At 39.8% G+C, this 21,113-nt stretch overlaps 1 protein-coding gene across 1 annotated transcript in view; it reads right to left on the bottom strand.

Annotated features, from left to right (window-relative positions):
* Window positions 1–10,709: 10,709 nt before the first annotated feature.
* HAAO (3-hydroxyanthranilate 3,4-dioxygenase) overlaps window positions 10,710–21,113 on the bottom strand; it is a 37,398-nt gene continuing 26,994 nt past the window's right edge. The window contains exons 7-10 of the mRNA XM_009472992.2: window positions 17,205–17,350; window positions 15,979–16,047; window positions 14,692–14,774; window positions 10,710–12,102 (exon numbers count right to left, since the gene is read on the bottom strand). Of these exons, the coding sequence (XP_009471267.1) occupies window positions 12,024–12,102; window positions 14,692–14,774; window positions 15,979–16,047; window positions 17,205–17,350 (377 nt within the window). The 3' untranslated portion in view covers window positions 10,710–12,023. The remainder of the gene's footprint in view (window positions 12,103–14,691; window positions 14,775–15,978; window positions 16,048–17,204; window positions 17,351–21,113) is intronic.

Below are 21,113 nucleotides of genomic sequence, written 5' to 3' on the forward strand. Positions count from 1 at the left end.
CTTAGTCATCTCTGTTCTACTCTAGATGTCTTTTTCTCAGTCGGGGACACCTGAATTTTCACAACATGGAGTGATTAGAGAGGCAAAGTTTTAACACAATAACTCTTTAACTCAGAGGACTATGCAGTCTTTGTTTCACACTGCTGGATACTTAGGATAAGTACTGAGCATACGACCTTTGGAAACGCCGCCTCCGAGAAGAAACAAACATATGCTGTGGGTGAAGGAAATGGAGGGCTAATGAGGCTTTTGTCAGATGCCTTTCTCTGCTTGTTGTGTAGCTCCCTTTCTCTAGCTTACTGTTTAGCCTATAAGCCTCAGGGAAACAGATTGTCTCAATCTAAGTTTTTACAGTGCCTTGCTGAGCATGGGAGCCTTACATTATAGAATATTTAGTTGCTTTATTGATCACTCAAATATAGCGGGATTTGTCTTCTGTGCATCTTTTCTTTTCCTTCCTGGTCTGTTGCAATAGCACAGGCCTAAGCAGAGAGAGGGTTAGCTTTCTCCCAGGGACAGGGAGTCCTAAAGAAAAACTTCTCTGAGCATGCAGCAATAGCGATGTCTATCCAAGCCACATGGGACCACGCTGTGTCTTATCCACGTGGTTGGTAGCTGTATGTGGTAGTGAATGCAGTAAAAAATCTACACATAGCATGTTCAGGAACTCAAAATCTTCATCCCTGGTGAAGAAAAGCACTTAATCAACTCAGTGGGAACAAATAAAGACAAGGAGGATATGCCATTCTCCAGTGCTCAGGTTGAGAGGCAGTGACATTAGCTGCAGGAGGCAGCAAGAATAAATATCCCCTCCCCACTCAGCTCTGTCAATGGAGTTCTTTCTGTGCCCAGTCCCTGCTTTCAGGACACTAGCTGATGAGCAGGTATCGGAATTTGCGCATTAACTCTGCCTTTGTTCTTCTCTAGCTCAGCTCATCCTTTCCTTCATCCTGCTTGAAGGGCACCCACAGCAAAGGCTCTGCTGCCTGTCACTGCAGTCCCAGGAAAAGTCCCTTTAAACCTTGCCATCTTACTTCTTCCCAGGAGAGTAAAAGTTAAAGTATTTTTCAGTGCTAAAAATAGGCAGAGTAGAATTGTTCAGGGAGTTCATGTGCAGCCTGGATATATGTGGCTTCCTCCAGCTGACGTGGCTGCCGACAGTCTGACTCATTGCTCTTCCTTGATACATTTCTCCACCACTATTATGTCTTTCATGAATGAGTCCTTAAATGTCCTTTAAAATGAACAATACAGTTTTGTCATTGTTTGACCAGTCAGAGGATAAGAAGATGAGATGATATATCACAGAGAACAGTTATTTCCAGGCACTTTTACTGCAAGAAACTGCCTCTGTGAGCATAGCTCTGAATAATATCCCTTATAGGAAAAAAAGGACATCTGTTAAGGCCTTCCATGAAGTGACAGTAATATCAACTTAATAGAGAAAACTTCCAACAGGAGACTATTAAGCTTTCCTGAATAAATTAATGTTATGCAGTTTTAATGGAGGTCTGAAATAGATGCGACAATTAAAGAGAATATAAAAACTACGTACTCTGTGGAGCTTTACTTGAGTTGATATAAAATTCTTTCAGATGATTGCATAAAAGTAAACTATATTTTTCAAGCTGGCTTTAATGATCTATATCAACTGCACTATATTGCAGAAGGAGAGCTTTTAAAGTATGACTTCAGCTGATGAGTAAAGGTATCAGTCATCAGCTCTGTGAGATGAATACATTCAGCTGGATCAAGCAATCACCATGAAGACCAGGGCTGAGAAGAGTTATTTGGGGCCAGGTGGTTTTAGGACTTGCTCCCTATCAGCCCCATCGCGTTATAAATTAACCTTGGATTGTGCCTATGCTGGCTGGTTGTGATCTCTAAAGAGTCTGTAGGTTGGGATTGGCAGAGTGTGCTTAATTCCTGTCCCTAACTCATACCTGGTAAAATCAAGACTGCACCTGGAGGGAAAGGAAACAGGTATAGAGGATCTGGCTGCTCCAGTTTTGTGTTTGCTAAGGCAGGTATTAGACTGGTTTTTTTCTTCACTCTGGAGCAATGCTTTTTTATTTAAGTTCCCCTTTTGACTGCTATATCATGCCAGTACTTCGATTTGTTGTAGAAGCTTCAATATACTGGTGAGTACTTATTTTTTAAGTATTTTAATGACCATTGAGCAGTTGTCATCTCTTTGGAATCTCTTTGCAAGTGAATCTCAATAGACTTGGAAATGTTCCACAAAAATCTGTTTTTGTGCCTCTTTGAGTTGACCCTGACACAATCTTCTTCATGTAGATTTTCTATAGGCTACCTGATGTACTGTATACTAGGTAATTTAAGGAACTCATTACTTTAGCTGTATGTGTGTATGTAAATGCATTGTTGTTTCTTGTAAAAGATTTGATAGAAAACATAAGGTTTTTTTAACTTACTGAATGATTCTGAAGCTGGTTCCCATAGAGGAAAAGGAAAGTTAGTTTACTTGGCCCTGAACAAAAGATCTCTGTTTAGGTGACTTATGCGGTATTAGTATTGCAGCTAATCATGTCCCTGGGCTCTCAATTTCAAAAATGTCACTTTAAGTAGTTGCCATGGAAATCCTCACAGCATGAACCTCTTCAGTGAAGACCTTATGGTAGATAACTTAAATTATGTCTATTATTTCCCTAAACACATCAGGCACTAGAGTGAAAGGGTGCCTTTAAAACACATGCACAAAAACTACTACTTGCTTGGTCTAGCATGTTTCCTAACCTTACTTCTTCAAATCAGATAAATTAATGTCAGATGCTAATATCGTGCATTTATTTGAGAAAGCAATACAATGAATTGAAGAAACCTCTTTTAGCTCCTAGCCCCCTAAAAATATTTTCAGATGAACATCTTTGGTTTTTTTAAAAGACTTCTGTATGGTGAGCTTTTAGGAATACAAATATGGGAGACATTACTGGTATTTGAATTCTTTCCGTTGCTCCACTGTAGAGTCCGCTCTGAGCAGGTGTAATCTTTGCTAGGGCAGGGTCCAAAAAATGAAAATCTAAAAAATGGAAAATATTAATTGTCTTTCAGTTTCAATTTACAACTCTTTTTTGTTTGGACGACAAGCTAATTTTAGAGTTTGCTTTGGACTACACTTGATTTTTAGTTGAATTCCAATTTAATAAGAAGTTAGTTAACTGATTTTTTTTTTTTTGAGATGTTCTTATTGCTCTCCAGTGCTGTCTTCTGCAGGTATCTAGATGTTAACATCGACATCTGGAAGCTGTTCATTTTCAACAGAATGCAGCTAATAATGTCTGTTTTTCTAGCATTTCTGTAAAGACTAACTCAGCTGTAATAAGGACGTTAAAGCACCAAATGTTTTGTTCTTTTATCTTGAATAAGGTACGCTATTAGAGGGAAGTTATAACTTGCAGATTAGAAATGTCATAATGGAGTGTGCCTTGTGTTAAGCAGCCTTCATCTGCTGATGCAGTTCCATCACTGTGTTCGGCTTTAGCTATAATCCCTATGTAGACAGAGAGCCAAATTGTCCTCTGTTGTAGTGCTGTGAGATCAGGGTACTTCCATTAGCTACATATTTACACAAATAGAGCTGAGAATAGCATTTGTCCCAATATAGACACATGAGGAAATTAATAAAATGGGTTGAATGTAAAATGTTAAGAAATAATTATGGAAGATAACAGTTTAATGACAAAATACAGAGGGTGTACGAAATAATCAGTAACATAGGTTTTCAAAGTATTTTCCTACTGTCTGTGTCTTGTTTTTAAGCAAGACACAGATTGGTACCTTTCACAAAGAGTATTTTTTAGTCCTGCAGGGCAAGGAACTTGAAGATGACTGTACATGTGATCATACAAACTGTATTCATCTCTGTCCAGCTCTGACTGCACTGATGTTGCTGTCATGGAAATAGCATCTGTGACTAACTTGGTGCCAGCTCCAGCAAACGCCAGTCTCAAATATGAGTGGAGATGGCACTAATGGTGGGTTAAAGCACACAGATGAGCAAGAATAGAAAAGAAGTTTGCTTTGCTACTTAACAGCTCCCCCCCATAGTAGATAAAAGGAGTACTTCATTCTCCTGAGCTTTCAGTCTGTCTCTCCATTCACTATACTCCCTTTTAAAATTGAGTCTGTTTAGCTTCCCCTGCCAGACACTCTGGCACAGTTCCTCAGGCACTTAAATATCATTGTGGATTTGGGCTTCCGAGACTACATCTTATTTCCCTCTGAGGGGGAGGAAGCTTTGCAAGTAGAGTTAATTTTGCTAGAGGAAATAAATGCCATGAAACCTTTCTATTAGATTAAAACTGATAATAAAAAACAACCTTCGGCTCTCCATGAGAAATGTCTGTAAGCTGCACAGCCCCACTGCCTGGGATGCTGTGAAAATGCTGGGTTACGTGGAGCGTTCAGTGTAGTTGGCTTCCAGTGAAGCCCAGGATAGCTCTTCCCTCTTGTACGATCTGCTTTTTCTGTCCTCCAGCAGTATGTATGGAGTGGATCCAACCCACAGAGAGCACAGATGTAGCTGCTCCATAAAAGCTTCTGAAACATCCTGTGTCTGACATAAATAAAAATGACCTTCAGTATCAATCTCTATCTCTCTGACTGCCAATAATGGGCTAGTCGTGTTACAAAATGCCAAGCACACACAGTATGCTTGGCACAAATTTCACCAGTATGGGTAAGATACAACTAATTACTGCATAAAAATACTCAGAAGGCATATATAGGTGTGTTTGTGTGTATATATATGTGTGTATGTATAATGTGTGTGTGTATATATAATATAAATAAACTCTATGCAACTATGCAATGGTATTTTGGGGGATGCAGAACACAGCAAAGCAACATTTGCATTATTGTGGTGAGCAGCCTGATTCTGTTAACATGCTGGCATAAATCAGGGCAGCTGCATCTAAAATGGCAAAGAAGTAACTAGTGGCAAATTGCTTTCAGTGAAGAACTGGGTGTAAATTGTCTAGCTTATATCCAAAAGATGGAAGAAATAGCTTTAGACAACTGAACATTTGTCATCCATACTGGAAATGGAAGCCAGAGTTGGTTATTTTCACTGTAAACTCTGTCTGATGGGATAAGGTAATCTGATTCCAGTGCTGGCATACAGTTTCCTATCTTGGTTTGAAAGTAAAGCTAATCTAGTTGGTTTTGGTGGATAAAAAAATGAAATGAATTCTTGTCATTCTGTGAAGCTTTTACTCAGTTTCATTCAGTGTTTACCATTCTCCTCCTGAAAACGATAACAAGATAGTGTCTGATGAGGGGACCTGCACATTGAATGTTTATTTGCCACTCAGTAATAAAGCATATAGGGTTTGAACCACGTGGGTTGTTAGTCACCAATATTGGGAAGCAATCAGTAATGGTTAACGTTTTTCTCAGGTTGTCATAAACAAAGCTGATCTATTTGAGGTTTGACAATCTGCTGACGATTTTTTCCTAAATCAAGGTTGTTCACCTTCATTTTGTAATGTATGCAAGATGCTGTAGACAGCTCAGATCACAGATGTGTTCAGGCAAATAATTGCCACTGGAACAATGGCTTTGTAATGATACAGGCTTCCTGTCAGTACTTGCTTTTGTGTTATAGAGTAATGTTTTCTGCAACTCCATTTGAGGAGTAGGAATTTTCTAGCTCACTAGCAACACTGTGGTGCTTCCTGCATGCCTCAGTTGATCTTGCCGCAATACTGCGGAGCTGTACCGAGATGGGGGGGAAATGCCCCTAACAGCAGAGCCTGTGACTGGGATGTTCCTGCAGTACAGCAAAGATTTGAGTTTGGTTTCCTTTTCCTGTGCAGAGATGGGTGCTGTTCCCAGGGCTTCCGCTTCTTGTGAGACTGCTCTTTTCCCGGGACTATTGGGTAAAATGAGGTTATAGACCTCTGGCTCTGACTTGCAAGAAGAGAACGAGCTTTGCTTGGCTCTTGGAAAAGGTAAAGCACAGGCCCCTGTGGCTCCTCAGTGGAGGTGGCTCTCTGCAGCACCCTGAGAGCAGAGCGTAGCAGGGTGGCATTTAAATGACCCTCCAGGCATTTCCTTGTGGTTCAGCCGTGGGCAGCTGTGTGTTGTGTGTGCAGTTCTTTGCTCAGCACGGTGGTTATTGTGGAGCCTGTTTGGAGGTGCCCAAATCTGCCTTCTGCATGGAGTCCAGACACTGCCCTGGGGTTTTTGGAGGAAGGGAGAGATACCAAAAAGCTACGTAAGGTGCAATGACTGTCTTTCAGGATCAAACCCCCGTAGTGTTTGGAAATTGTATGCTGAAGCTTTCAAGCTTCAGTTCCACATATTGGCACATTTAGTTCCTTTACTCAATTGGATTGTCAAATCATAAAGCATACAGTTTGAGCTTATGGGCAACTTATATAGAAGAGTTTGTCTGCTATGAGTGAAGTACAAGCTTCATCATCTACATGCTTTAGTATTGCCTTGTAAGCAAACTAGTTTCCTTCAAGGAGAAAAACATTGAAACATCTTTAAATAATATTTTTTGCTATAGTTGTACAGCACTGCAGAAATCCTATTTTCTCTGACATAATAAAGCTGTACACAGATTCCTCACTGAAGCTCCAAATGTGCTTAGGCATAGTTTACTTTGTCATAGCTATGAAATCTTTCTCAGTGGCTTATAAGATTATATAATGTAGTGCTTTTAGAACCCAACTTCAGCGTAATTTATCTCCCAAACCAGGAACATAATTTTTTTTATTTAGCTGTGTAATGGCCAGGTACATACACCTATTTAGTAACTCTAAAAATACAAAGCAGTGTTCAAATCTTCCAGCGTGTGGTTCTCATGCAACTTATAATGAATTACCGGGCCAAAGATCTTGGAGATGTATTTAACCTCGAACAACAGCAATTTAGAAAGAATTGTTCTATGATTTGCAGACCCCAAACTGGAGAGCTGTTTGCAGAAGAGAATTTAACATTTGCATTGGGATTGATTTGCCTAATGACTTTACCATCTCAGGGCTTGTTTCTGGAAAGGTGCTGAATACAAACTGTCTGACTTCGTATATGTGTGTGTATATATTACCCTAGCTTTCAAGCTTCAATCAAAATTCCAGTAACGTAAAAGGGAGAGTTTTTATGCACTTCCACACTTTCTGGACAATCACTGAAACCGTTGCCGACTGGATCCAGCATAAGATCTTTCTGTACCAGATAGTGGTAGGACCTGTAGGTCAGGTATTTACTCTGAGCTGCAGGGCAGATACTAACTTTGCCTTCTTCATTATTACTTTAAAATGAACAGTTTTACTTTGGGTCCAACCAGCTATTATTCTGCATACTTTGATGTTGAAGAGTAGCTATACAAGTACTTGTGTATTCAATCAGAAACAGACCAGGAGGTGATGACCTTCATCAGCCTGAAGCGTTCATTCAAGTGCACTCTGGATTATTAACTGAAAATAAAATAAATAAAAAGAAACCTCAAAGCCCTGAAATGTCTGCATTATGAACACTAGCTGTTTTTGTAGGAATTTGTTAAATAGCTTGAGTAATTTTTCTTCCTTTACTTACATGCAATGATGGTGGGAGGGTTGTTTTCTGTGCATCTGTTCTATAAAATAAATGCGGCTGGAGAGCTGAAATTAGGACTACAATGAATGTTTTTAACAACAGAATGAAAGCATTTATTATCTTCATGCAACAAGATAAGATTGGTTTACAGGTGAGAGTAAATGCTGTGTGGGTTTGAGGAAAGAGTTTACTACAATTTACCTGATTTTACCAGTTTACTGATCCACCTAGTCTAGTTTTCTGCCTCTGGTAGGGTTTGTTACTTCAAAGAAATAAGCAAGAGCTAAAAATAAAGCAAGCATGGAGGAAGAAGAGTTCCTCTCTTGACTTTTACAAGCTGTCAATTTATGCATTGCAAGATGAAATGTAGTTAGCATTAGATCATTATCCTGCCTTAACTGTTCTGTTATTCAAAAAAAACAAAAGGACAATCTTGAGCTCTGCTGTGGATCTGTGATATGTTTACTACATGATCTGTGAGGGTCGTTGCTTTCCTCTTGTAGCTCTCTCAGAACCACAAACATACGTGTTTTGCATAAAGTTGCTTTTTATAGGTCTTATTTCAATATTATAGAAACAGCTGGTGAAGACTTATGCTTTATTTACTGTACCAGGATTATTTCTTTGTTTAAGTATTATGATTACTTCAAGCAATACTAGTGGGTCTGAACTGGTTCTGATGTATAATGTAACCTTGCTAATCAGTATATTTTTGTTATTGTCTCATATTTCAACACTTAATAAGGAGGAATATAATGAGACACTGTCAATTTATTTCCATAATTCATGTAAGTCAGCATAGCTCAAAATAAGAACATAAGTACCACATCAGGTCAGACCTGTCTAGCCTAGTGGCAACAGGAGACACTAATTACTTTAAATATTTTTAATCTGTATCGCTAATTCACATGAACTGAAAGACTGAGATGTAAGTTACTTTCTCAATTTGAAGTACCATAATAATGCTTATATCACTCATAGTGTTTAAATGCTATAATAATAGAAATCAAAATATATCAGTATCTAAAAAGGAGTGTTTTATCTTTCTCTTCACAAAACTTACCAGTTTTCTTGTTGGGATTAAACATTTTAAAGGCACTGAACAACCACAGCCTCTCTCTAATACTTTACTCAACATCTGGCAGGATTGGGCCACATCACCTTTTCCCATTTGAAGTGAAGGGGAATGCTCCTGCTGACTTCCAGGATAGGTGAGATTCAGGCTTGGAATAACTCTCGGGATGCTTAAAGGTAGACTCAAACTCCTTTATGTGTGTTTCTAAGCTTTCGAGTCAGCTCCAGCTTGTGATTCTAGACAATCCTGCATGTGCTTAAGGCAATAATTAATTTATGAAGCATGTGCAGGTAAGGCTTCTGGTCTGTGTAGGCTTTATTGTAATACTGCTTAGAATATGTATTTGTGTAAAGGCTTTGCTTTTGAGTCTCAAAGAAACAGCGAGCAACAGATGGACTGTCTATGCAAGACTGTAATAGTGAGGTTAGCACAATCCTGGTAAAATGTATTAAGTTTATTAAGTATGCAGTGACACAATTTGTATGATTCAGATGGAAAAATGGGTGTCCAAATCAGGGTGCAGGTGCACCTTGTATAGAAAGAGCTGTAAAGAAAGTCATGTATATGCATAGAACATGGTTTAGTGCTAGTGTGTTGTCACGGACATGCATGTCAACAGGAACGCATTAGGGCATCTGGCAGGCAACATGCCTAACTAAGCCTTTGCCACTGACCTGAGCCTGAAATCCTTCTTTACAAGGCAAGATTAGCATCGGAGTCCCCGGACTATGATCCCAACAACTCTGGTGCCAAAGCATCTACTGAGCTGACCACACGTACACAGAAACAGTGCCTAACAACTAAATGGACTCCAGGAACCAACCCTGCATCTGGCCGACTTCCTCATAGGCAGAGGAGCATGGGTGCTTCTAATTATAACAGTACCATTGTTGGGACAGTTTACAATATATAATATGGAGGAAGAATAAAGCACCTGAAAAAGATTTGCTGACTGATCAGGAGCCCCCTGGAACTATTTGAAGACTTGGAAAAAGAAGTTGCAGGTTTCTAAATCACGGTGGTTAAGCTCCTTGGAAAGAGTAAAGGACAAGTTCTCCCTGTGCTCTCATTTGTGCACTGGCTACCAAATAATCACTGTAGGCTGGGGGGGGGAGGGGGGGGGCGGGGCAGAACAGAACAACTGAAACGATTCTCAAAAGAGACACTAGAACATGAAAATCTCTTCTCCCAGTACTTTGTATCTAGGTCTTTTTATAAATGTTCTCATACTGGTTTGATCCTGATCCTTAGGCATACTTACAGGACTGGACACCTCTTACCTAATTTTTAGATGACAGCAGCTCCTCAAAAGAAGTTAACTGATGATCTGCTCAGCCCTGGTTTCTGAGCATGGGCAGTGGCAGAACCACAGGTGACTGAGGTCTGGTTTTTGCTCTGATTTGAGACACCTAGCACAGGACTTTGGTAGAATTCAGGTGTTCAAGCACAAATTGTCATAATAGGACTTCATCATAAATATAGTTTGAGTGGAGCCTTTATTTTAAATCCTTAAGTCTCTAAAGCTGGGATGTATCTAATCCAGAGGTGCGTTAATTTTTATTCTGAAATTTCCATGGCTCACAGTACCTCTGGATGGATGAAGAGCTGTTGGTTATTCTGGACATTGTTCTATGTGTTGCTATGCTTTATCCACTTATCATTCAGTGCGAAATATAGAAACATTTCTGTGATATGAAGTAAATACCTAGGTAGCACTGCAGTGGTTACCCTTGAACTGGCAGACTAAAAATATAACACTTTGGTACCCTAGATCCTTCAACCATAGATGTTCACTCAGGGAGCAGGCAATTCTGCAGACACACAGACACACCAATACCAGTGATAATCAGATAAATGTCTGCCTTGTTCAAAGGGAGTGTTATAGCTCCTTTTCATGTGTGATAACCCACACCCATAATAGCCTTAGGGACTGGGCTCAATTTCTCAAATTATGTCCTCTGTTATTAGGAGGATGTAGCAAAGTTCTATTGTATGCTTTACTAGAAAAACTAGTGAACTTAAGTATATGTTATAGATTAAAGCCAAGCCATCAGAAGAATGAACGCTTGAATGAAAGACATATGACATCTCAGTTTAATGAGCTTTGTAGGTGATAGATATATTAAAGAAATATTTTCTGAACTTAATTAGAATTACAAAAAAATCAAGAAATGGTAACTTTTTGCTTTCTCAAACATGTAATTGATAATACCTGCAAACATTCAAGCAACCTGTTTTCTGATGCTAATAATGTGAAGGACAATATGTGTTTAAAAAAAAAAAAAACAAAAAAACAACCAAAACCAAAAAAACCAACAAAAAAACCCTAAACCAAAAGAACACACCCCCCTCGCCAAACACCCAACCAAAAAACCAAACCAAACAAAAACCCCTCTGGAGAGTTCCTGGAATAAAAGCAGGAAAAGATAATTTGACATTTGTTATTTCTGTAAGAAATCTCATTGTTCAAAAAGAAGCAGCATTTAGTAGAAACTGATTATAATAATTTTTCTGCTACCTTGTCCCCCAACATGCTTCTTAGGCTACTTTGACTTGAGATTTCTGCTGCACAGGAACATGCATGACCTGGATGCTCCTGCGTTAGTCGTATTGCTGTGCTATTTTCTTGATAGTGTAGTGCATCAATAGCATCCAGCATGGTACGTATGGCACGTTACTGATAACTGTGATTGATACTGCATTGTCAGATTTGGTAAACTGATAATAAGTTACCTGAAGCAAGTACAGTGGTGATCTAGGTAATCCTTGATGTTGTTGCAGGTACTGCTTCCTCCTTTAGTAACGCACCTTCCTCTCTTTCACAAGGCACCGAGATCCTTGAGCAGTGTCGCAGTTGTTTTGTTTTTTAAAGGGCGTTTTAGCCAAAGATCTCAGAAGATCTGTGAGCTACTGCCAATTAAAGCTCCCCTACTGTGGGCTGGGTAACTAACATTATGCCCAATTTATTAAAAATGACAAAACTGAGACAAAGAAATGAAGACTGTTACCTAAGTAGGCATAACAGTATCTGTCCTATCTCCTTTTCTACATCTTGCAGCAGAGACTTGCATTTGAAAAGCCTTTAACTTATTCTAGATAGTATCATGTATATTATTATATAAGTAATCCTCCTACTTGGATCTGTTTTCCTTGCAGATAAGAACTATTGTTCTGTTTGTTTTTTTTTAAAAATTACTGATTGTAGATTTTGCTGAAACTTTAACTGCTTGGGGAAAAAAGTTTTAAGTGGGCACAGCACTTGACTCCGCTTAATTCAGTGTAATCATCATGTTAGACTATTCACATTTCCAGGCATTCTGACTAAAAGATCATTAAGAGAAGTAGGTTAAGTCTTAGTTATCATCAATGTCAACTGGCACAGGATCTAGGTATAAGGCTGCTTGCGTTTTGGATCCTGAGCAATGCAGAGAGCAACACATTCTTCCGCTCTCTTCCAATGGTACCTGGAAAAATAGAAAGAGATGATCCAATGTGTATGGGAGGGGAACCACACACTCAAGCCAACAACTAAAATATTGATGTAGGGGAAAACAAACAGGTTCTGTTCTGAGTATGCTTGTTCTCTTTCCATATTGGTATATCTTGTGATATTTCAGGAATTACTGTTCACTATCACTAGTATAAGCCAAACTTATGACATGGTGGGGAAGAATGTATATCTACTTATGGATGAACCAAGGGGGAAGGCATCTATTCTGATCTCTGTGACATGAGGATTTGAACAGAATTACCTCAGTACAGATATTATTTCAAGGAAATAAGTATCTCTGAATTCAGTAGTATTTTTCTTGTGGTCATCACTTTTTTATTAGCTATTTCTGTGCCAGTTGCAGAGATCACAGAATCATAGAATGGTTTGGGTTGGAAGGGACCTTAAAGATCATCTAGTTCCAAGCCCCCTGCCATGGGCAGGGACACTTTCCACTACACCAAGTTGCTCAAACCCCCAGCCAACCTGACCTTGAACACTTCCTGGGATGGGGCACCCACGGCTTCTCTGAGTAATCTGTTCCAGTGCCTCACCACCCTCAGAGTGAAAAATTTCTTCCTTGTATCTATCTAATCTAAATCTACCCTCTTTCAGTTTAAAGCAGTTACCCCTTGTCCTATCGCTACATGCCCTTGTAAAAAGTCCCTCTCCAGCTTTCTTGTAGGCCCCCTTCAGGTACTGGAAGGCTGCTGTAAGGTCTCCCCGGAGCCTCCTCTTCTCCGGGCTGAACAACCCCAACTCTCTCAGCCTGTCTTCACAGGAGAGGTGCTCCAGCCCTCTGATCATCTTCCTGGTCCTCCTCTGGACTTGCTCCAACAGGTCCATGTCCTTCTTATGTTGGTGGTCCCAGAGCGGAACGCAGTACTCCAGCTGGGGCCTCATGAGAGTGGAGTAGAAGGGGAGAATCACCTTCCTCGACCTGCTGGTGACACTTCTTTTGATGCAGCCCAGGATACGGTTGGCTTTCTGGGCTGCAAGCGCACACTGCAGGGCCATGTTGAACTTCTCATTGGCCACCACCGCCAAGTCCTTCTCCTCAGGGCTGCTCTCAATCCATTCTCTGTTCAGCCTGTATTTGTGCTTGGGATTGCCCCGACCTGCGTGCAGGACCTTGCACTTGGCCTTGTTGAACTTCATGAGGTTCACATGGGCTCACCTCTCAAGCCTGTCAAGGTCCCTTTGGATGGCATCCCTTCCCTCCAGTGTGTCGACTGCACCACACAGCTTGGTGTTGTCGGCAAACTTGCTGAGGGTGCGCTCAATCCCACTGTCTATGTTGCCAGCAAAGGTGTTAAACAGCACCAATCCCAATACCAACCCCTGAGGAATGCCACTTGTCACTGGTCTCCACTTGGACATCAAGCTGTTGACCGCAACTCTTTTGAGTGCGACCATCCAGCCAATTCCTTATTCACCAAGTGGTTCATCCATCAAATTCATGCCTCTCCAATTTAGAAACAAGGATGTCATGTGAGACAGTGTCAAATGCTTTGCACAAGTCCAGGTAGATGATGTCACTTGCTCTTCCGTTATCCACCAAATGGATGGCCAGAAATCAGTGTGCAACAGTGATGCATACAATAAAAGGTGCCTGCTGTAGAGATCTGATAAATGTCTTAATCCATTATGAACTCTGCTGGCAGATCTCTGCACATGAATTGTGCCATGATTTTGAAAACACATGCTCATTGACTGGACTGCAGGATTGGGAATTAATACAACTGATTTCACAGAAGTGGTGGAAGTAATGGTTAAAGGAGGAGGTGGCTATGTGTTGGAATCACAGGTGCAGAGAACGTTTCTGTGCACAGCTGGATGGTTTCAGCTCTTTCAGCAAGTGTTTTCAGTGCTGTACAAAAGGTGCAAATGTCAGCACTATTACTTATTAGATTTTTCCTGTAGGAAACAAGGCCATTTTTATCATCTGCCTATAATCTGCTGCATTGCATTACCAGTGAGTATAAATCATCCTTCATCTTCTTCATGGTGGGCACTTTATCAGCTTATGACATTCTTCACAAGAGTTGGCAAGTACTTCCCCTTTCCATTCTCTCTGGAAACTATTTTCACTGGGTTTTCCTTTACGTATATCACGTGTGTCACAATTATGAAGCGGCCATATGCATCCTACTCCAGGAAGAGCACTGGGTTCTTAGTCTGAACCCAAATTCTTGCTGCGTTGATGTTGATTAAGCCTGGTCTGAAGCTTAGAGTATCTGCTGTGATTGCTGATTGGTGTATTCATGCTGTCTACCTTTATGCATGGTGTTTTGCATGCTGCTTGTTCTTGGTAGTGCTTATCTTTTTTTATTTTGCCCACCTTTAACCGTAAGAGGTGAACTAGAATGAATGTCTGGCTTTGTTTCCTCCTGAATACACCTCTGCCCTGAGGAATAATGGAGGCTATTGCAAATCCTGCATTCACAGACGCTTGGTGTTTCCACACCAGCTGATGCCCAGCCTGGTGTGGACTAAATACACAGAATTTTTGTTGGTGGAAGCTGGGAAATCACGCATTGAACCACTGTTCTTCTCTACTCACATAGACTGGGCGTGGACAAGCAGGCTGTCACCAGCAGATAGAGTCAGGGTTTTACCATCCATGGTAACAGTAGATGTGCCCTCCTGAAGGGAAAGCACAGATAACCAGCTTTTAATTTTCCACGTGCTGTCACTAGCAGAAAGAAAATGTGGCAGGTAAGTATGGAAATCTTTCCCACTGCAAGAGCACTTCAAACCTGCTCTGTTTCATGAGGCCTAGCTAAATATTCAGCTGATCTTCCCTGCCTGACACCATTAGCATGAATAAGAACATGTTTCATGGTTCATTCTTCTCCATCATAAAGCAGCAACCCATTGCCTCACTCTTGGGGGTACACTGCTACCCTGCTACCAATCTAACCTAGCAGCCTGCAAGTTGGTACAGCTCTGGAAATTACAGAGATAACCTCCTGGAGTACTTCAAGCTCCTCTTCTACTTTTCTGATTCCTAACATCTTTTCAAGTCTTGAAAAGCAGTTCACAAGTCAGCAGGGAGCTGACAGAAGTTACTAATAGGAGTCCCTCCACACTGGAATGGACTCGTCATTATCTTGTCAAGCATAGGAGCCAGGTTCGTGCCAGCAAACAAGGGCTTGATTGCATAGGCTGTTGTAAGCTGCAGTGTAAACAAATGTCTTTCAAGATTATTATGTCTTCAATTAGTATTTGACAGTCCCTGTGAATTTCAACAGAACAGGAACTAATAGAAATATCTGCCTCCCAAGCTAGGTGACTTGTGTAAATGAAAACTAGCTTTTCTCTGTTTTTTCCTTTGGTCTGCAAATGTTTCCTAGAAGCCAGTTGAATGAAGGGCATCTGGATCACCTACTTTAGTATAAACAAGTTCTTTAGTGCTTTAGTATAAACAAGTTCTCAGTTTTTTATTAGTTTAGTCTACCTGATTCCAGTTTGACTTCAGTATGAGGACAAATGCTTCACAGCAGAAGTAATAGCTGATGCTTTTTTATCACTCAGAGGCATTCTGATATATTTACAGGATTGTACCCTAGGTAGGGGTGTATTAAAATCCCCGCGAAGACCTGATGAAGGATGCCAGTATCTCTGTCCTCAACATACAGATAAGACTACTTTTAGGGTGGCAGTAGTTTACAGTTATTTTTCATCATAGTTTAAAGCTGAAGGGTGGTGCCTGTTGATGATCTCTTCTATGAGAAGGAAGGTAATTGTTTTAATTTCTGTTGCTGGTGCTAGAAGGCTTTACTGCTGTTCGGTCTGCTCTGAACTGAAACATGAACTCATCAATTAACAAGTGTGAATCGTCACATACCAGCTGCCATATCCAGATATCTGAACTCTTTTTACTTTTCTCAGTAGTTCCTGGTCCATAAGCTATAACCTTTAAAAACAAAACAAAAAAAGAAACAGGGAAGAAAAGTAACGGATTCATCCTAGTGACCAAAGTGTACATATTCATCTTCCTACAGCATTTAAAACATTCTATTTTTACAGAAAAATGTTCATAGAAGATGACATTATTTTTAAAGACATTAAAATTCACATTACATTTGGTATTCTCATATTGATTCCTGCTGATAAAAAGGGAACTGATCACACCTGCCACTCCTTATGCTCCTCTGCATCCTCACTTATCTATTCCTTCTGCCTCCTCCCACTCTCAGCTTTGCATCTATATCCTTCCTGCTTCTGTTCTTGGAACAGGCACTTCCTCCTCATGAACTCTGGGCCCTGTCAAGAGCCTGTTGAAGTAGAAAAGATTGTTCCATTAACATTAAAAAAGCTGCAGACTGGACCTTATTTTTCTCATTAACTGCCCTTTCTCTGTTCTTCCTGACAGTCCCACACTCTCTGTCACTTTGCTGTCAAATGTATTGGATTCTTCAGAGTGTGATTCCACGTAACCCAGGGAAAGAATGTGTTTTGTAAACTATCGTGCATACAGCACAGATATCAAATGGTGACAGCTTCATTTACACCCAAACTAGACTGTGTTTGACTAAACCGAGAAGTGCAATACTTTACCACAGCCCAGGCCTTCTAGTGCTGTCCAGTTTTCCTTGTTTCCACTTTATGTAGATTGAGGGTGAGGAAAAAACCAGTGTATTTACACACCCAGATTAGAATTGGCACCAAGAATGCTGTTCAAACATAAAGGGAAGCCGAATGCGCTTGTGATTAGTATTTGCATCACGCTGGTGTTTCCGATTTGGAAAATATGGGAGGGTGGGGGGGTGGAGAGAGTGAGCTGTTTTAATCCCAAAGGAAATGAATGGAAATAAGGTTCAGGTTGATGCCCTGAATGGAAGTATCTGAGCTAGGAAGCCCCTACTCTAAGCTAGTCAAATCAGTGGACAAAGACAGGTACTTCCAAAGGGCAGGGCAGGCTAAGGCTAAGTTGTTCTGTAGGGGTGCGTAACTTTCTCTGCTGACTACGTATTGTTCCCGGGCCTGGATTCACTCAGTCTGAACAGTAGGCATCTATTATCTGTGCTCTTAAAAATATCCCTCTCTTTCAGAGAAGTTAGACCTCCCTACCTCTGTTTCAAAGTTGTCTCCAAACATATTCAAGGATTTCTTCTGTTTTATTTCACCACGATGATCATTTAACCAGCCTTGGAAGGAAAATGGCTCCATAACGGAAGCGGAGTTTAGTGGGAAAGGTGTTTCTTTCAGGAGTTCATCTGTAAGCAAGGCAGAGGGCTATCAGTGACACTTGCTTCCCTTGATCTTTGCAAACATTTCACTATCGTTTACAGCTTGAAGGGTTCAATTTACAGATATTATCTAGTCAAAAGTCAGTTGTAACAGCAAACAATGCTATGGTCATTATCAGGACTTCCTACCTAAGGTTGTAAGATGCATGTATTGTTTATGTATCTTTATGGAGCTGCTTCTCTGAAGCTGTTGTCAGAACTGTTGTGCATCCATGCTTGTTAAAAATGCATTCAAACAGTATACAGTAGACTACCCAGTTCTTGCTGGCATATTCTTCATTCTCTTTCAGGCCAGCTTTTGCACTGGTAAAATCTGATGTATCAACTCTGAGCCTTTGCTGAGTTACTGCTTACATATCCCCATGTAAGTGGAATTAGGCCCTTAGAACCAGCTTACTCTACATCTTTCACGTAGTTAGTACTGGCTTTTGTTTCTTCTCCTTTATGTGTTTTTAAATACATTGACCACAGTGGAACAAACAGGTTATCACAACCCTAAATATAATAAAATGCCTTTTTTGTGGTGTTCCTGGAGTTGTAGCTGGATTTAATTTCACGTAATTCTCCTTCATAACTGATTTGATTTAAAATAGCTGGAGGACCAAATGCAGTTTCAGTGTAGCTAGTGAAATTCAAGATTTGTTCTGTGTGTTGCTGGTATATGAAATTAGCTTTAGTTATTTACTAGCTCACAGTGCAGAGACAGTGCAATTTCCTTGGTGACCCTACATAGTTTGTTCTGAGATGCCATGGGGGAACACCCATAGAGTAATTTCAAGTAATAATGCCAACTAGATGCAGGAAAAAATCACTAGATGGCTGTCTCCCAAATGCATTGAGGTAATAAACTCACAGCCAAATCTTAGTCTCAGTACTAGTAATAGAGTAGGTCTTTTTAAAGTATTATTGTATTCATTATGCAATGTTCTTCTCTAAAGCTGTATTTCACTGCTCTGCAGTATTTTGAATGTATCATTTCAGTTTTTTGTGGAAGGCCATTTTGTATGCAGTCTTTGAACAGTATGCGAGAAGGTCAGTGCATCCAAGGGATAGCAGTGCACTGAATAAGCTACTGCTGTTTAATGGATCATAATAAGCACTGAGTATCTACATCCATCTTCAGACAGTCTGGATGGGTTGCTAACCCTTTTATTGTAGAAACAGGTTTTGCCATTCAAATTTCTTCTCTATCATATTAAATTAAATGGAAGAAGTCAACATGTTTTCTGCAAATGATTTGTGTCAGCAGTGCCTCTTTCAGGAAATACTGAAAACAATCTGAAGAAATCTGCAGCAAAAGAAGGAATTTTTTGTTTGAAAGCTTTTTGCCTTCGAGCTTTTTAAAAAAAAAAAAATCCTCCTTTTACATTATTTAACTCAAATACTTAACACACTTTTATTGAAAAGCAAAATCCTCCAGAGAAATTAAGAAGCACCAAAAGGAAAAAGAAAATCTTTACATTAGATTTATTTTAATCTGGGCCTGGAAACATTAAGAAGATCTAGTCTGAACATGCTATATTTTATTGCTTGATAGCACTAAAAAGTAGTGTTAAGGTCATTGGTGATTTATTTTCACACTGCAATATGTCTGATTTCCCCCCCCTCCCCCCTTAATTTTCACAGGTTCATCAAACTTGCTTTGAAGGTAATTAGGAATACTTATACACTTTGTCCTTACATTATGGGTATGCTCAACTACAGCTGTATTGGAAAGTCCTTTTTTGGCTAGGGCAAGATACCAAATAAAGGTCTAAAATATTATGGTATATATTCACACACAGCAGAGAAGACGACATTTTATCAGAAGGTACTCAGTGCAATTAGCATTCCAATAGATTTTAAAATATTTTGTTTCATTAATAGTAGCAACCTTTACCTTCTGAAGTAATATGAAGATGATAGAGTTTTTTTCTGTTATCAGAATAAAACGGGTCACTCTTGAATTTAGAAAAGCCTTTTGGAATACAAGTTAGTTACTCATTGGTAGGGCTTTCTACTAAAATGCATGTCCTAGTTGAGATAGTTTAAAAAACAAACAAACAAAAACAGGGTATATAGCACCTGGTAGGGTAAGAGAGATATACCGAGGAGCCACGGGTGTCCTGCTCAGCTTGAGGGGATACACCTTCTCCACAGGTTAAGAATTCCACCATCAAGCTAACAGTAAGTTCAGACTTCGTATGCTGGAGAATGGATAGCAAAAAGCTGACTCCCGAGGGTGGGCACTGTGGTGATTTAGGCAAGCAGAACTATGAATGCTCCCCATGAGTTGCAAGGAATTCGGGGTACAAAAAAGCCAAAGTACTTGTTTGTGTTCTGACCAAGAAGCAACACAAATCTAACAATGAAAAGTAACTATAAACTTCTAAGTTAGTAGCTTAACTTCTGTCACTTATTCCCCATAAACATAATTTTGTTAGTTTTCCTCTTTCTAGTGATCTCTGACTCCAGCTGTCCTGATCAACAGGCACAACACGCACAGGACAACAGTAAACAATGACCTATGCATACTTAGGGCCAATGTAAAGTGTAATACATCCTACACCTACTATGGAGCACTGTCCTTTCGTGCTTGTGATGTACAGGCACTTTCTAACACTTTCATTTACTTCCAAGTAAAGGTAGACTTTTTTTTTTTTTATTTAGACTGTAAGTTCTTTGGGACAAGAGCTGGCTTTTGATATTTGTCTTGTCAGCGGGCCCTGGTCTGTGATGGGGTTTTAGCTTATTACTGATTTTGATGTTAATGACACTGGCCCAATGATAGCATAATGGCCTTTGAAAACTGAGTCTGCATGAAATGAACCTTTAGTGTGGTCCAGTACAATGACTTGATTACCTGTTACTGCAGAACAAATAAGAGAGCTCTGTGATGAAGCACCTGACATATGTCTGACATTATTGATAGCCTACTTGACTGAGTCCTCATTTAACCCTGATACTTATCCCTTGCATGATGCTGAAAGCTGCAGGTGCCCTAGCACTTGTGAACTTGAGCTAACGAGCTACAATGAGGAGGGGATCCAATATTTTGTGATGCCATACATGTGAGAGTTGAAGCCTGGTGCTTCCAAAGGAACTGAGTGTTTATCAGGCTAATGGCTTATATTTAGGTCTTGTTGCATATATTTCTGTTTAGCCTGTATGTTAGCTTTCAACAATATCTCAGGAAGTGTGAGTTGGTGTGTTTCCGGAGTTCTTATGTTCTAGTAATATTGTGAGACAAGGAGACAACAAGTTTAATGATGGTAAAGGTAAAAATATGCCAGCAAAATGCAAGAAGATGGCAATTCTAAGCTAGTCAGCTAAAAGTGTTGTGTATGTATCTCCAAGTAATATATCACTAAGTGGAACATCAAATCTAATATTTTCTTACATGTTGGAGATCCATTTAAATAGTTCAATAGTAAAGTCCATTTTTGTAGATAATTACTATTAAATATTCATATCACAGCAATGTGTTCTTTGGGTTTTATAGCTCTTTTCAGCTTTAAATTAGAATGTGATGATATCATGTTAAGCTGAAAAATACATCATGTTTACTGAATGAGTTTGTAAATATTTAAAAAAGGAAATCACAGGGTTTAGAAGAAGTTGATTTCAGTTAAACAATAGAGACTGTACTGAGCCTAAGAATATAAAGCTGTGCAAAAACAGAGAGAACAGCTTGCAAGAAAACAGCCAGTGAACGTCCAGGTAGTTACAGCCTCAACAGAGACCGTCTAAG

Source organism: Nipponia nippon, unplaced genomic scaffold, assembly GCF_047370975.1.
Source record: "Nipponia nippon isolate SJK-2023a ecotype South Korea unplaced genomic scaffold, ASM4737097v1 scaffold_4, whole genome shotgun sequence".
NCBI lineage: Eukaryota > Metazoa > Chordata > Aves > Pelecaniformes > Threskiornithidae > Nipponia > Nipponia nippon.